General features: G+C 41.4%; 1 protein-coding gene across 2 annotated transcripts in view; it reads right to left on the bottom strand.

The window, feature by feature from the left end:
- The window catches only part of FAM184A (family with sequence similarity 184 member A), a 119,267-nt gene extending 109,074 nt beyond the window's left edge, over positions 1–10,193 (bottom strand). For both annotated transcript variants that reach the window (XR_002733079.1, XM_023218999.1), the window contains exon 1: positions 9,582–10,193. Coding sequence is in view for 1 of the 2 variants with exons in the window: in XM_023218999.1 (XP_023074767.1) it covers positions 9,582–9,749 (168 nt within the window). In the remaining variant the exon portion in view is untranslated. The remainder of the gene's footprint in view (positions 1–9,581) is intronic.
- Between the last annotated feature and the right edge of the window lie 7,642 nt (positions 10,194–17,835).

Genomic DNA, 17,835 nt, shown 5'->3' with positions numbered 1-17,835 from the left:
CCAAGAAAAGCACGTATATAAGTTCTACCCAAAAAGGATGAAACCAAATAGAAAAAGTTGCCCATGATTACACATTTAAAATTTGTCAGAATTAATGTACTGATAAATATGTTGTAATTAACATATACGATTAATATATTCCAGATACATTTTCTCAAGTCAGTTGGAAAAAATAAGTAAAGTATTAGGTTGGCACAAAAGCAATTGAGGTTTTTGCCATTGAAAATAAAGGCCCAAACCGCAATTACTTTTGCACCAACCTAAATACATAGCCTGAAATGGAATAATAAATAGTATTAAATAATTAATAGTACCAAGCACAATGTCTTTCATATAGTAGGCATTCAACAAGTTTACCAAACACATAGACCTACATGATCTACTTTGGTCATATCTAAGTATATTTTATTACTCTGAGTAGACCATTACACACACACACACATCTTCCTCCCAACATTCACTAGGTGAAACATCTAAAAGTAGGCAAAGAATACTATTTACTATTTTGGTCATAAAATGTTTTCTGAAAGAAATGAGAATCTTTAAAACTGTGCTTAAGGAGCTACAGGATGAAAAATGCAAATACCCGTGAACACAGACACACATTTGCCAGAATAAATAAAATCTGCTCAACCACCAAGGCCAATGTCTAGAATTTGTAAATATTCAAATGTGGCACTTCATTTTATAAGAAAGTCATGAAAAGTAAAAGGGCAAGTAACAATTTATTCAGAAATTAAATATCCGCATTCATAGGTCTGGCCTAATAGGACTAGTATAAGTTCGGTCGAATTTCACAGTGATCTGGAGTTGATGAAAAACTCCAGTGTGATATATGAATGGTATGATGTAAATGTAAGTATACTATATTAGAAAGTGAAAAATTATTAACTGCTATGGAAACTTCCAGTTAACTGAAATAACTCATTCTCTAATAATTTAGCATAAATAGGAATTTATCCTATTCTTTTACTAAAATTATCAATTTTATTGATAATTTAAATATTAGTAATATACTTTATAGATGAAATGTTTTACTTTCCAACTTCCTTAAACTTCAATACAGAGATGGTACATATAAATAAGGAAATACAGATTAGCAATTAAAAAAATCATTAGAAGTACTATCTCCTTTACAATTAAATGAGGTAGCACACAGTAGCCAAGTCTAAAATATCCAAATTCCACACATGATTGTTGATCACTAAGTCTTTTGTTTTTCCATGTATTAGAGATCCTTTGATCGCTTCAGCCTCCATTAACATCTCAAGATAATACTGTAAGATACGGGATAAAAAATTCATATATTCAACTCCACTATTTTTTATACATTCTCGTTGAAGTTTCTGTAGAAAAGAGAGATGTAATCCTTGGTGAAATAAGGCTACAAATAACAGTTATTCACTGATGTAATTTAGTTAAAAGTTAAGAATCACAGATTTTCTAAAATATTTGCTTTGGTCTTAAATGTTAAGCATACCAAAACACAACAACTGGCAATCTCCAACTTGCAAATATCATTGTTTCAAAAATTCATTTTTATATATTAATTGATTGGTAGTCAAAGAATATTTTCCAATATTTTGAAGGACCATTAAGTCTCTAGGTCAATCTAAAAAGTCCCCTATGGTTTAGACCACATTTGACATATAAAATATAAACCTAATAGTTTGATATGATTCTCCCATATCAAACTACGATTTATAACATCGGTTTTCTTTATTTTTATTTTTTAAAAAGTAGAGACGGGATCTCAATGTTGCTGTTTTTATTTATCTATTTATCTAATCCTGAATTCAGTTAGTAATTGTCTCCCATAGGTGTCTATCTCCAAAAAAGGATGTGGCGCACCGACTGACATTTACTTAATGTCCTTTACATTCTAAAGTGGCCTGCAGGATAGAAACTTCCTGTGGTGAATAAAAAGAAGGGCATTACGAACTCCTGTCATTCACATCCTTTCCATTTCATGGCATAATATTCAAATTTATTTGAATGCTTATAAAGATTTTCTTAAAAAGAAAAAACTCATAAGATCAATTGAAAGCGCAAAATAAAAGTATTTTATCAATACTCCCCTGGCCCCATTACCTCCTATTTTCTCCCACAAACTAACTAGCTTTATAGACCCAGGTTATTCTCCATTCTCATCTCACATTTAAGAGATACAAAATTTTCAAAAATATCACAATTTTAAAAGTTAAAGTATAGGGAACTTATCAATTAAAATGAAGAAATTACTCCAGTCACATATTCCTGCTGAATCTTTATCTTCATAACACTTCTTAAGACTGGTGATTAGAGGCTACCAAAGGATTTTCATAAACAAACAAAACAGATAGTGAAGTCAATAAAAACTGGAAAACTTTCAATTTACTGCATTTAGGAATGGGGTCTAAGCAACAATCTAATCAAGAATGAAAGCAGTCAAAAGAAAGACATCTAAAATAACCATAGTAGTAATTTTCACCCCAAGTATGGCAGTCTCTAAGTTAATGTTATTTTAAATACGTTTGTTTGGAATGACTAAATCTGTTAATAAAAACGTGAAAATATTATGACATTAAGCTGGCAGCACATACAAAAAACCTGTTACAAAGTGACCAAGTCATAGTATACAAAACATACAACCTATAAACCCAGAAAGTTCTACAGAAAGTATACAGAGGAGAGGCAGGCTGGTTTCACCCTTACCAAAATCTGTGATTCAAATGGTAAGTAAAACATGATTTCAACATGGAAAAACAACAACTCTGTGGTCTCTCATTGAATAAGTAATATTAGAAAGAAGATAGACACAGGGAAAAGAGACCTGTCAGTGTGGCCACTCCTGCCTAGACCAATCTAGAGACCTGAATGTGAGTTCAGGTTGAGTAATCTTCAAATGACATTGGGCCCTCACCTTCCATACCTATAAAATGAGAGAACAAGAGGGTCAGCTTGGTCACAGTCTAAAGTCTAAACCTTTAATCTTTTTTTTTTTTTTTTTGAGACAGAGTCTTGCTCTGTCACCCAGGCTTCAGTGCAGTGGTATGATCTCAACTGCAATCTCTACCTCCTGGGTTCAAGCAATTCTCGTGCCTCAGCCTCCCAAGTAGCTGAGATTACAAGCACCCACCTCCACACCAGGTAATTTTTTGTATTTTTTGTAAAGACGGGATTTCACCATGTTGGCCAGGCTGGTTTCGAACTCATGGCCTCAAGTGACCTGCCTGCCTTGGCCTCCCAAAGTACTGGGATTGTAGGCGTGAGCGAGGGCACCTGACCTAAACCTTTCACTCTAAATCTTTAACTCTAAAGGAAGTCCCCCTTTTATAAGTTTGTGACCAATTAATTAATAGGATACTATGCTTTTGTGTCCATTAGTAAAATGCAAGAAATTAATCCAAACCACTCAACTGTGACTAAAAGATTACATCGAAGCCACTGCATAATAGCATGGCAAAGCTGCAATGTAACAAAATAAAAGAGATGCTGCATTTGGCATGTACTAGCGCTAAGGTGAAACTCAGCCAATTGCTATGTTTTATGAGGCCACTTACCACTCTTGTTCAAAGACTCAAGTCATAAGCAACACAGAATTATTATGAAAGAGTATCTAGGTAATTCAAACAAACCAATTAGTGAAAACTCATTTATTTCATGAAGAGACAATAGTATTATTTGAAAAATTCACTGGTTTTGGTGTTATATAAACACATTTTGGTTTTGGATATAGTTAAAGCAGAGTTAGTATAAAATGACTAATCACAAGGCTTTTTTATATTTGCTAAGAAACTAGTATATTAATTACCTACACTTTGAAATGACAAATATTTATAAGGTAGATAAAGAACTTTGTATTTTTATTTTTTACATCAAAAATATATTAAGAAATAAAATAGCTTTTTGAAGCAGTTTAAAGGGCAGTCAATAAACATTTACATATTTAGGAATAATTTAACTCAGTTGAAATGATCTATCATTAACCCAGAAGAGTAGCAGATACAATTCCTAAAATATACTGCCTTTTGGCCGAGGGCGGGGGCTCAAGCCTGTAATCCCAGCACTCTGGGACGGCCAAACAGGCGCCGAGACGGGCGGATCACGAAGTCAGGAGATCGAGACCATCCTGGCTAACACGGTGAAACCCCGTCTCTACTAAAAATACGAAAAACTAGCCGGGCGAGGTGGCGGCGCCTGTAGTCCCAGCTACTCCGGAGGCTGAGGCAGGAGAATGGCGGGAACCCGGGAGGCGGAGCTTGCAGTGAGCTGAGATCCGGCCACTGCACTCCAGCCTGGGCGACAGAGCGAGACTCCGTCTCAAAAAAAAAAAACAAAACAAAACTGCCTTTCTCTATTGTATAACAAAATTACTTGCTGTATCATTACGACCACTGTCTTCTTCAGTAAATACTTACTAAGCTTTGGTACTATGTGCAAACCATTCATATTAAGGTTACATGAAATAAAAGATACAGTCCCGAGAGCTAAGAACCTTACAGTCAAATTACAAAAACAAAGTATATTTATAAACACAATAAACAGTATTTGCAAGTTTGCATTATTAAGCATCAAGTAAGAAGCACCAACAATCAATGTGAAAGCACAGCAAGGAAAGCCCAACAAGGGTAGTTGGTCAGGACAGTTTTAGTAGCAGAGCCATAAGCTGGGTATTAAATAAGAGGACTTGATGCTAAGCATGGAAAACACAAAAGAAACTACTTCCTGCTGTTTGGGAACTTACACTGTACCATATATTAGCTATGTCTATGCTAGTAAGTGATAAATAGACTCTATCAAAAGTGCAATCAACTAAAGAGGCATTTGATAAGCAGCTAACACAACAGGGTATTAAAAGCGAAGTTTCTCCTGAGAACCAAAGACAACAGAAATGACATTCCAAAGAAGCTGCCAGAACGTTCTCAAAAATGAGAAGAGGCAGTCTAAAGAAAAGAGTGCTAAGGTGTGTTCCCGTCTACCCCCACCACCAGTGAGGTGGCGCTTCAAGGAGATTACAGAGTAGGTTTCAGAGATTTCCCTGGGGAGAGCTGTGGTAACAGGGGCCTGTGTCTTCAAGGGGGAAGGGTGGAAGATGCTTGTCCCACATCTAAAGCCTAGGGAAAAAGGCTTTGCGGGGATGACTTGAAGAACTTGACATGTGTCTCAAGCAGTTTGAAGAACATGCTGGCCTGGTACCTGATTAATCCCTGGAAAATCTAAAGGATGAGAAGCTGCATGAAGAGGCATGTGAGAACAAGCGAGAGGGCTGAACTGGGACCACCAGCAGGGTTTGTGCAAAGAATGAGTGCTCCCTATGTGGCCTCTACAGGAGAGTGAGCAACCTGGGGTAGGATCACACGAGTCCATGCAAGAGGGGCATCTAGAGTTTGCACAGACCTCTGCAAAGTGAAGGTGAAGGTACTGCTAGCTCTAAGAGGCTGAGGAAGGAGTAAGCAACCAACCAGAACGTAAGGGAATTCTCACTGTCAAGGACTTGAGGTGAAAATCTAGAGCCACTGAGGTGGGAGGTAGAGGATTCTCCAGTGAAAGAACAAGCTTTAAACATCTGCAATGGCTACAAAAGCACTGAAACTAAATCACCAGCTAGCTTCTTCACTAATCAAGTAAAAGTTTGCTGCTCCTCTTTACTCTTTTTGCTTCTTCCTTGTCCAACTTTGGAAGGGTCAGAAACCAGAACTGGCAAGACAAAGCAGGAAGAGTAGGAAAACCAGGTAAGAAGTAAAAAGGCAATGATACCCCCTTCCCCAGTTACTGGCTTCCTCCTTGCAAGAGACAGAACAAGAGACCAGTTAACGGAGAAGCTTCATCTTTATTTCAGGCTTGGTCTGCAGTTTTACTTGTTGGTACTGGGCATTTTAATTTTAATAATCAAATTGAGACTTTTGTGACTTTGTTACTGAAGGATGATTTGTATTATCTAAGAGCAACCAGAAAAATTAAGTTAATCCATGGCAGAGGATGAACCAGTCTCGAAAAGTAAATTGAAAGAGACAAAAAGGGAAAAAAATTTGAAGTGACAAAAAAAAAAAGCTTTCATAATTACATCCCACAAGGCCTGCTTTTCAACCTAATATCCTGAAAAGTCAACACAGTGGAGAGCACAGAAGTATACAAATGTGGTCTTATAAAACATAACTGAATCCATCCAGCTTCACTGCCTATCCTGAGATAGTTCAGCCATTAACATTTGCAGAAACTTGCCATAATGTAGCTCAAGAATCTAATATTAATTCTTAAAACTTGACATGAGTGACCCAAATATGCTAGGCTTCCTTTAAAAGGCAGAGACTGTGTCTTGCTCCCTGCTGTATCTGTAACATTTCCCAAAGTCTCCCTTATATTAAAGGTGCTTAAAGAACTGCTGTTCTCCTTACCATGAGAAAGAAGGTTGCTATGTTAGGCTCTTAGGAAACAGGATCTGAACAAATCTGCAGACAGCAAAGACTGCTTTTTAGTTAAAAATATATTGAGCTTCGCTATGGGCAAAATTATAATATATATTACTTTCATGCTTATCCTTTCATAGCGAGCCAAATCTTTGAAACATGCACACTGTATTTTCAGTATATACTACCACAATACAGAATAAATGTGAAACCTTTAAATTTTGATATTCGAAGGAGAAAAAAATACTACTATACACACATTTTTTAAAAGTTTAGCAGAAAACTCTCAAAATAAGTGCACTATCATACAACACTGTTAAATGCAGAATGGTTTATTTTAAAAGGAGAGAAGCATTTTTAAAAATATCCATATTTTATTAATACTCATATTAGTATATGTCTTTTCAGTGAGTGACAGCCTGAATCAAGAGCCTACTATGTGCCACTACAATTCTGTAAAATAGGTATTATCATCCCTATTTTAAAGATTAGGAAACTGAGGCTCAGTGTTTAATGGCTTGCTCAAGGTCACAATAGTAGTAAGAGGTGGAGTGAGAATTTTAACTTAGTGTGTCAGGTTCCCACACTGCTCTTAAGTGTGTTCCTGCTATAATGCTGAAGAGTTAAGTTCTACTGACTTCTTTCCAAAAGAAATAAAATCCAATTTTAATGGTTACGTTTACAGTGTACAATTATGAAATATAAGCCACTGTCAAGTTCCAACCATAGTGGGAACGCACCTCTGCTAGTATGAATAAACTCTTCATGAGTAAAAATTCTATATGGCAGATAGTAGTAAAGTTCGTAACAGTCCCTCTCTATGTTTATATACATTCATGATGTCCTGCTTATGGTACAGTATTTACAATAAGTGTATATGACTGTAAAATTTGACAACTTTCAAAATGGTACATAAAGAAAGCAAGTCTTATTATATGTCTGTAGAAATAGAAAGATGTTGGCTGCAACAGAGTCCTATTATCAGACTGTTTCATTCTCAGGCTTTATCTTCGTAAAGAAAGGCAGGATAATCCCCAGATATTTCAGGATACGTTAATGGTTCTTATTGGAATGATTCTGTCCCAACTACCTTGCCCCATCCTGGGAAAATCTGGTACTATCTGGAGGCATGTTTACTGTCATGACTGGGGGTGGGTGTGGGAGGGCAGCTACTGGTACCCACCAAGTACTGCCAGGAGTGCTGCTAAACATCCTGTAATGCACAGGATATCCCACAACCAACAAGGAACTATCCAGTCCAAAATGTCAATAATGTGACAATAACCGGTCCAAAATGTGACACTGAGAAAGCTAGTATGAAGGATTAAATGTCTGAAGTACTTAGCAGAGGGGGTGGAGAGTGTTTAGAGACTGTAACTACAAACACAAAACCACAGAGTCCAAGTAACGCTCAGTAAAGATCAGATGAGGCATTCAAGCGGTGTGAGAGCACTGGCCTGAGAGCACCCTCTTGTCTCATTAGATATGAGGTGGGTAATGTAATGGCAGAAAATACCAGCTTCCAATCAATACACCTACCTTTACCGGTGGTGCTGACTGATTTTTTTCTGATAAAAGAACAGGAAACTGAAAAAGTGTTAAGTAGAAAGAAAAAAAATGTACTGAAGAGCAACAGCTTTTATTAAACAGTACACAGTCCCACAACCAATTTACTGAGTTTTCCTATTACTTACAGTAGGGCTCTAGAGGGTTACATCTAAAATGAGAACAGTGGATGTTATGGACACATCATAAGAGAAAATCAGAATAAATATTCATGTGCTTCATTCAGGACATCAGTATTCGGAAGATCAAACACTGTTGCAGGAAGCCTGGCTTTTAGACTCCAAATGTGTAAATGTTCTGATGATACACTACTATCATTCCTTCTTAGATCTTCCTTTCTCTGAATGCAATACTCTGACAAAAAAGGAAACAAAACACCGCACAAACAACTTCTGAGTCAGTGCTGAGATAAAACAAAAGACAAAAAAGAAAACTTCACAAGACGTTGGTTGAGTTTAACTGTTACCTACCTGTAACTTTTCTTTCGCTCTTCCATTTGTGCTCTCCTTTTGTAGTCCTTTTATGTTATCTTTTCTGTCCTCAGTCACATTTCTTCACTACAATCTTTTTATTCTCTTTTCATCCTTTTTCCACTCCCATTTCCTTCCTTTCCTCTCTTCGGAACGTCATGTCTTACTTCACTCTCTCAAAAGTGCCAACCAGCAATGGCATTATATGAGAACTTTAGAGTTGAGTCAGACTCAGAGGCTATCTAGCAGTAACCCCCACGATGCCCATCTCTCTTCAGCATAGGAACTCTCCTAACAAGCTGTTAGGAGTCAGCTTAAACACATTAAGGTACACCACATTTCTTAACTTTCAGACACCATAAATCACTTCTTACTGAGAGGTATTGCTAGATTGCTGGTGAGATCTAAGCAGAGCAATAGAACTGGTAGGAATTGCTCTTGCTTCACAGATACCAATTCCTTCTCATTATCAACATTTATTAAATTAGAAAAAAGTTCCCTGATTTAGGTACAGTCCTAACTACACGTGGCTGAATTTGACGGCTACCTACTCCTTGAAAATTATCCTTCGATAGACAAACATTGAACTAGATGCAGACACAGTGTGATTCATCTAATAAGCCTTGTTTGACATTTTGTCAGGATAAGGAATGACTCATTAAATGCCCCAAATTGGCACTCAAGGTATGTTTTACCTTCCTACATTCTTCTGAAAGTTGAGTCTCCCCTTAACTAACCAGTAAGATACTGTTTAATTCCGAGTCATATTACGTAAATACGGTACTGTACTTCAAATGGTGCTGTAGTGTGATGCCTCGTGGAGCCCTGGCAGATGCATGGGAGCAACAGGAAAGTGATTTAGTATTGTGGAATAAAGGAACTAAATCCTAATTTGTTCTGTGCTGGCTTAGCCCTAAAGGGCAAGCAGGTGCAAGTCCCTTACACCCACCGTGCCGCTGTGCTGCCTAGTTTAAATTCCTGTTGCCAGCGTTACACCAAAGTTTGCAGGGTTTTAGAGGTGTCTCCGGCTGTTGCTTCGGCGGAGGAGTCGCGTTCCCCTCGCTGCGGGCGCAAGGCGTGCTGCCTCCCAGGCAGGCAGGTGAGTCTGGCGCGGCCCGCACAGGGTGGCCACCCGCCCCGCCGCTGCGCCCCTTACCTTGGTGAGCTGGGCGATTTTCTTGCTCATTTTCAGGTGCATCTCCTGGCTGTAGTCCATGCTGTGCCCAGCCAGCTGCGCGGCGGCCGGCGAGGGCGCGAATTTGGCCGCCCCGGCCGCCGAGCCGCCGTAATAGTGCTGCTGCCAGCTCATGCCCGGGGTCGCCATCTTCCCGACAGACCCCGGCCGGGGCACCTGTCCCCGCGCGCAGAGGCAGGCCCGCGGAGCAACGACGCCCGCGAGGCAAGAGTCGCGGCGGCCGCTTCCCGACCCGACACCCGGCGCCCCCCAGACTCGGTGGCAGGCGCCGTCCCGCCCGCGACCCCCGGGTCACCCCTGGAAGGGACGGGGCGGTCCCGCCGGCCCGAAGCCGCGGGGACACCGGCGCGGGGCAGATGCCCGGGGTTGGGCGACGGCGGCCGGGGGCCAGGTCTGCTCTCGCTGGCTCCTCAGCCCGCGCCCGGCGGAGGCGTCGAGGACAGAGTGGCTCCGCGAGTCCCGCTCGCAGCCCGCACCGAGGACTCGGCGAGGCTGCGGAGGGAGGAGGAGACGGGGCGGGCTGCGGCGGGGGTAGGCGGGGACATGGAGGAGGACGCGGGACCCGCCGTTACCAGGGCGCGCGCGGGGACGGCGACGTCATTTCCCCGTAGCCAAGCCCCGCCCCGCCCCGCGCAGCCGCCGCCACCGCCAGTCCCGCAGTCCTGCGGCCAGTGCGGGCGCCTCGCGAGGTCGCGCCGGGACCGCGCCTCCAGTGCTTCCACCGTGTGGCGGGGACCGGCAGCCCAGCCCTGGCGGCGATCCCCGTGTGGGGAGCATGAGGCCTGACGCAAAAAAAAAAATTCTCCCCAAGAAGACAGTGCCGTGGTCACCTTTGGTTAGAAGAACGGGTGTCGGTTTACAGACCCTTTCCACGTGTATCCTCTTGTGTGCAGGGCCCCAAGAAGTGGCTCTTCCCCCAGAGCGGCAAGCCCAACCCAGAGACCTGAGCAGTGAAGTAGCGAGATTTCCCTGCCCTGACTTTCCTTCCAGCGGCACACAACTGATCCTAACACTGTCTTAGACCCCTCCTCGTCCCCTACTGAGTGCCCGGCCACTGCCCCCAGTTCAGTGCTGAGTGTATCTGTGGAGGGAACACTCCTTTTCAGTCAGCTGGTGGAGCACCGCATGGCTACTTTCCCCCGGTGGAGCTGAAGACAAATAGATAGGAAACTACTTGGCTGGAAATATGTAAGAATAGGATTGGAGAGAAAGTAATGGGAAAAAATTGGAACAAGACATCAGTGCTTTAAGGATTTGGAGCTGGGCCAAAATGTGTCATAACTTGTGCATTTTCACCTTTCCTAAATGTGTTATTCCCTACTGATTTTCTCTTAACATCTCTACTCCTGCAAGTCAAATGATTTTTTAAAAAATTTTTTGTATCCTGCATTGAAGCATGTGAGTCATTTTAGGGTATGGATAATACAAACTTTAAAAATCATAGAATTGTACCTGTGTTTTAAAAAATCTTACGCAGTTTTGCAGAACCAAATTCCCCAACTCTATGTGATTTCTTTTTAGCATGCAAGTAGCCAAAATATAAATCTGAGGATATTAACAGACTAATTGAAAGCCGAATTAACAAAGACTGTCTGGATGTGACAACATATAATCAAGGTGAAGATTTAATCGGACCCTGAAATACTTTCAGATCTGTTGGAATTCCAGAAAGTAAACTTGAAATTGGCTGCCTCTTTTCCCAGATGCTAGGTACTCAGTCCCCGTTAAATAGACATTCCAGGAAAAACGTCTAGTTCCAAGGTTCTGAATGGAGCATATGGTCAGAAATTAATATCCTGCAAATGTTGCTCCTTTCTTTTTTTTTTTTTTTTTTTCTACAGGAAAATTTCTTTTTTTAAAATTATTATTATACTTTAAGTTCTAGGGTACATGTGCATAACGTGCAGGTTTCTTACATATGTATACTTGTGCCATGTTGGTGTGCTGCACCCATCAGGTCGTCAGCACCCATTAATTCGTCATTTATATCAGGTATAACTCCCAATACAATCTCTCCCCCCTCCCACCCCATGATAGGCCCCGATGTGTGATGTTCCCCTTCCCGAGTCCAAGTGATGTCATTGTTCAGTTCCCACCTATGAGTGAGAACATGTGGTGTTTGGTTTTCTGTTCTTGTGATAGTTTGCTAAGAATGATGGTTTCCAGCTGCATCCATGTCCCTACAAAGGACGCAAACTCATCCTTTTTTATGGCTGCATAGTATTCCATGGTGTATATGTGCCACATTTTCTTAATCCAGTCTGTCACAGATGGACATTTGGGTTGATTCCAAGTCTTTGCTATTGTGAATAGTGCCGCAGTAAACATACGTGTGCATGTGTCTTTATAGCAGCATGATTTATAATCCTTTGGGTATATACCCAGTAGTGGGATGGCTGGATCATATGGTACACCTAGATCTAGATCCTTGAGGAATCGCCATACTGTTTTCCATAATGGTTGAACTAGTTTACAATCCCACCAACAGTGTAAAAGTGTTCCTATTTCTCCACATCCTCTCCAGCACCTGTTGTTTCCTGACTTTTTAATGATTGCCATTCTAACTGGTGTGAGATGGTATCTCATTGTGGTTTTGATTTGCATTTCTCTGATGGCCAGTGATGATGAGCATCTTTTCATGTGTCTGTTGGCTGTATGAATGTCTTCTTTTGAGAAATGTCTGTTCATATCCTTTGCCCACTTTTGGATGGGGTTGTTTGCTTTTTTCTTGTAAATTTGTTTGAGTTCTTTGTAGGTTCTGGATATTAGCCCTTGGTCAGATGAGTAGATTGCAAAAATTTTCTCCCATTCTGTAGGTTGCCTGTTCACTCTGATGGTAGTTTCTTTTGCTGTGCAGAAGCTCTTTAGTTTAATCATATCCCATTTGTCAATTTTGGCTTTTGTTGCCGTTTCTTTTGGTGTTTTAGACATGAAGTCCTTGCCCATGCCTATGTCCTGAGTGGTACCACCTAGGTTTTCTTCTAGGGTTTTTATGGTATTAGGTCTAACATTTAAGTCTCTAATCCATCTTGAATTAATTTTCGTATAAGGAGTAAGGAAAGGATCCGGTTTCAGCTTTCTACTTATGGCTAGCCAATTTTCCCGGCACCATTTATTAAATAGGGAGTCCTTTCCCCATTTTTTTGTTTCTCTCAGGTTTGTCAAAGATCAGATGGCTGTAGATGTGTGGTATTATTTCTGAGGACTCTGTTCTGTTCCATTGGTCTACATCTCTGTTTTGGTACCAGTACCATGCTGTTTTGGTTACTGTAGCCTTGTAGTATAGTTTGAAGTCAGGTAGCATGATGCCTCCATCTTTGTTCTTTTGACTTAGGATTGTCTTGGCAATGCGGGCTCTTTTTTGGTTCCATATGAACTATAAAGCAGTTTTTTCCAATTCTGTGAAGAAAGTCATTGGTAGCTTGATGGGGATGGCATTGAATCTATAACTTTGGGCAGTATGGCCATTTTCACAATATTGATTCTTCCTATCCATGAGCATGGTATGTTCTTCCATTTGTTTGTGTCCTCTTTTATTTCACTGAGCAGTGGTTTGTAGTTCTCCTTGAAGAGGTCCTTTACATCCCTTGTAAGTTGGATTCCTAGGTATTTTATTCTCTCTGAAGCAATTGTGAATGGAAGTTCATTCATGATTTGGCTCTCTGTTTGTCTGTTACTGGTGTATAAGAATGCTTGTGATTTTTGCACTTTAATTTTGTATCCTGAGACTTTGCTGAAGTTGCTTATCAGCTTAAGGAGATTTTGGGCTGAGACGATGGGGTTTTCTAAATATACACTCATGTCATCTGCAAACAGGGACAATTTGACTTCTTCTTTTCCTAACTGAATACCCTTGATTTCTTTCTCTTGCCTGATTGCCCTAGCCAGAACTTCCAACACTATGTTGAATAGAAGTGGTGAGAGAGGGCATCCCTGTCTTGTGCCAGTTTTGAAAGGGAATTTTTCCAGTTTTTGCCCATTCAGTATGATATTGGCTGTGGGTTTGTCATAAATAGCTCTTATTATTTTGAGGTACATTCCATCAATACCGAATTTGTTGAGCGTTTTTAGCATGAAGGGCTGTTGAATTTTGTCAAAAGCCTTTTCTGCATCTATTGAGATAATCATGTGGTTCTTGTCTTTGGTTCTGTTGATATTCTGGATTACGTTGATTGATTTGCGAATGTTGAACCAGCCTTGCATCCCAGGGATGAAGCCCACTTCATCATGGTGGATAAGCTTTTTGATGTGCTGCTGAATCCGTTTTGCCAGTATTTTATTGAGGATTTTTGCATCGATGTTCATCAGGGATATTGGTCTAAAATTCTCTTTTTTTGTTGTGTCTCTGCCAGGCTTTGGTATCAGGATGATGTTGGCCTCATAAAATGAGTTAGGGAGGATTCCTTCTTTTTCAATTGATTGGAATAGTTTCAGAAGGAAAGGTACCAGCTCCTCTTTGTACCTCTGATAGAATTCAGCTGTGAATCCATCTGGTCCTGGGCTTTTTTTGGTTGGTAGGCTATTAATTATTGCCTCAATTTCAGAGGCTGCTATTGGTCTATTCAGGGATTCAACTTCTTCCTGGTTTAGTCTTGGAAGAGTGTAAGTGTCCAGGAAATTATCCATTTCTTCTAGATTTTCTAGTTGATTTGCGTAGAGGTGTTTATAGTATTCTCTGATGGTAGTTGGTATTTCTGTGGGGTCGGTGGTGATATCCCCTTTATCATTTTTAATTGCATCTATTTGATTCTTCTCTCTTTTCTTCTTTATTAGTCTTGCTAGCGGTCTGTCAATTTTGTTGATCTTTTCAAAAAACCAGCTCCTGGATTAATTGATTTTTTGGAGGGATTTTTGTGTCTCTATCTCCTTCAGTTCTGCTCTGATCTTAGTTATTTCTTGCCTTCTGCTAGCTTTTGAATGTGTTTGCTCTTGCTTCTCTAGTTCTTTTAATTGTGATGTTAGAGTGTCAATTTTAGATCTTTCCAGCTTTCTCTTGTGGGCATTTAGTGCTATAAATTTCCCTCTACACACTGCTTTCAATGTGTCCCAGAGATTCTGGTATGTTGTATCTTTGTTCTCATTGGTTTCAAAGAACATCTTTATTTTTGCCTTCATTTCGTTATGTACCCGGTAGTCATTCAGGAGCAGGTTGTTCAGCTTCCATGTAGTTGAGCGGTTTTGATTGAGTTTCTTAGTCCTGAGTTCTAGTTTGATTGCACTGTGGTCTGAGAGACAGTTTGTTATAATTTCTGTTCTTTTACATTTGCTAAGGAGTGCTTTACTTCCAATTATGTGGTCAATTTTGGAATAAGTGCGATGTGGTGCTGAGAAGAATGTATATTCTGTTGATTTGGGGTGGAGAGTTCTATAGATGTCTATTAGGTCTGCTTGGTGCAGAGATGAGTTCAATTCCTGGATATAGTTGTTAACTTTCTGTCTCGTTGATCTGTCTAATGTTGACAGTGGAGTATTGAAGTCTCCCATTATTATTGTATAGGAGTCTAAGTCTCTTTGTAAGTCTCTAAGGACTTGCTTTATGAATTTGGGTGCTCCTGTATTGGGTGCATATATATTTAGGATAGTTAGCTCTTCCTGTTGAATTGATCCCTTTACCATTATATAATGGCCTTCTTTGTCTCTGTTGATCTTTGATGGTTTAAAGTCTATCAGAGACTAGGATTGCAACCCCTGCTTTTTTTTGTTCTCCATTTGCTTGGTAGATCTTCCTCCATCCCTTTATTTTGAGCCTATGTATGCCTCTGCATGTGAGATGGGTCTCCTGAATACAGCAGACTGATGGGTCTTGACTCTTTATCCAGTTTGCCAGTCTGTGTCTTTTAATTGGAGCATTTAGCCCATTTATGTTTAAGGTTATTATTGTTATGTGTGAATTTGATCTTGTCATTGTGATGTTAGCTGGTTATTTTGCTCGTTAGTTGATGCAGTTTCTTCCTAGCATCGATGGTCTTTACATTTTGGCATGTTTTTGCAATGGCTGGTACCGGTTGTTCCTTTCCATGTTTAGGGCTTCCTTCAGGGTCTCTTGTAAGGCAGGCCTGGTGGTGACACAATCTCTAAGCATTTGCTTATCTGTAAAGGCTTTTATTTCTCCTTCACTGATGAAACTTAGTTTGGCTGGATATGAAATTCTGGGGTTAAAATTCTTTTCTTTAAAAATGTTGAATATTGGCCCCCACTCTCTTCTGGCTTGTAGAGTTTCTGCCGAGAGGTCTGCTGTCAGTCTGATGGGCTTCCCTTTGTGGGTAACCCGTCCTTTCTGTCTGGCTGCCCTTAAGATTTTTTCCTTCATTTCAACTTTGGTGAATCTGGCAATTATGTGTCTTGGAGTTATTCTTCTCGAGGAGTATCTTTGTGGTGTTCTCTGTATTACCTGAATTTGAATGTTGGCCTGCCCTACTAGGTTGGGAAAGTTCTCCTGGATGATATCCTGAAGAGTGTTTTCGAACTTGGTTCCATTTTCCCCCTCAGTTTCAGGCACCCCAATCAGACGTAGATTTGGTCTTTTTACATAATCCCATACATCTTGCAGGCTTTGTTCATTTCTTTTTCTTCTTTTTTCTTTTGTTTTCTCTTCTCGCTTCATTTCATTCATTTGATCCTCAATCGCTGATACTCTTTCTTCCAGTTGATCGAGTCAGTTACTGAAGCTTGTGGATTTGTCACGTATTTCTCGTGTCATGGTTTTCATCCCTGTCATTTCATTTATGACCTTCTCTGCATTAATTATTCTAGCTATCAATTCTTCCACTCTTTTTTCAAGATTTTTAGTTTCTTTGCGCTGGGTACGTAATTCCTCCTTTAGCTCTGAGAAGTTTGTTGGACTGAAGACTTCTTCTCTCATCTCGTCAAAGTTATTCTCTGACCAGCTTTGATCCGTTGCTGGCGATGAGCTGCGCTCCTTTGCAGGGGGACATGCGCTCTTATTTTTTGAATTTCCAGCTTTTCTGCCCTGCTTCTTCCCCATCTTTGTGGTTTTATCTGCTTCTGGTCTTTGATGATGGTGACGCACTGATGGGGTTTTGGTATAGGTGTTCTTCCTGTTTGATAGTTTTCCTTCTAATAGTCAGGACCCTCAGCTGTAGGTCTGTTGGAGATTGCTTGAGGTCCACTCCAGACCCTGTTTGCCTGGGTATCAGCAGCAGAGGTTGCAGAAGATACAATATTGCTGAACAGCGAGTGTTGCTGTCTGATTCTTACTTTGGAAGCTTCCTCTCAGGGGTGTACTCCACCTTGTGAGGTGTGGGGTGTCAGACTGCCCCTAGTAGGGGATGTCTCCCAGTTAGGCTACTCAGGGGTCAGGGACCCACTTGAGCAGGCAGTCTGTCCATTCTCAGATCTCAACCTCCGTGTTGGGAGATCCACTGCTCTCTTCAAAGCTGTCAGACAGAGACGTTCAGGTCTGCACAGGCCTCTGCTGCTTACCCTGTTGTTGTTTAGCTATGCCCTGTCCCCAGAGGTGGAGTCTACAGAGACAGGCAGGTTTCCATGAGCTGCTGTGAGCTCCACCCAGTTCGAGCTTCCCAGCGACTTTGTTTACCTACTTAAGCCTCAGCAATGGCGGGCGCCCCTCCCCCAGCCTCGCTGCTGCCTTGTGGTTAGATCACAGACTGCTGTGCTAGCAATGAGGGAGGCTCTGTGGCCGGGACCCTCCCGGCCAGGTGTGGGATATAATCTCCTGGTGTGCCCGTTTCCTTAAAGCGCAGTATTGGGGTGGGAATTACCCGATTTTCCAGGTGTTGTGTGTCTCAGTTCGCCTGGCTAGGAAAAGGGATTCCCTTCCCCCTTGCGCTTCCCAGGTGAGGCAATGCCTCGCCCTGCTTTAGCTGCCGCTGGTCGGGGCTGCAGCAGCTGACCAGCACCGATTGTCCGGCACTCCCCAGTGAGATGACCTCAGTGCCTCGGTTGAAAATGCAGAAATCGGCCGGGCTCGGTGGCTCAAGCCTGTAATCCCAGCACTTTGGGAGGCCTAGACGGGCGGATCACGAGATCAGGAGATCGAGACCATCCTGGCTAATATGGTGAAACCCCGTCTGTACTAAAAAAATACAAAAAAAAACTAGCCGGGCGAGGTGGTGGGCGCCTGTTGTCCCAGCTACTTGGGAGGCTGAGGCAGGAGAATGGCGTGAACCCGGGAGGCGGAGCTTGCAGTGAGCTGAGATCCGGCCACTGCATTCCAGCCTGGGCGACAGAGCCA

This window comes from Piliocolobus tephrosceles, chromosome 5 (assembly GCF_002776525.5).
Source record: "Piliocolobus tephrosceles isolate RC106 chromosome 5, ASM277652v3, whole genome shotgun sequence".
Lineage (NCBI taxonomy): Eukaryota > Metazoa > Chordata > Mammalia > Primates > Cercopithecidae > Piliocolobus > Piliocolobus tephrosceles.
The sequence above is the reverse complement of the archived record's forward strand: the minus strand, read 5'-3'. Positions and strand labels throughout refer to the sequence as shown.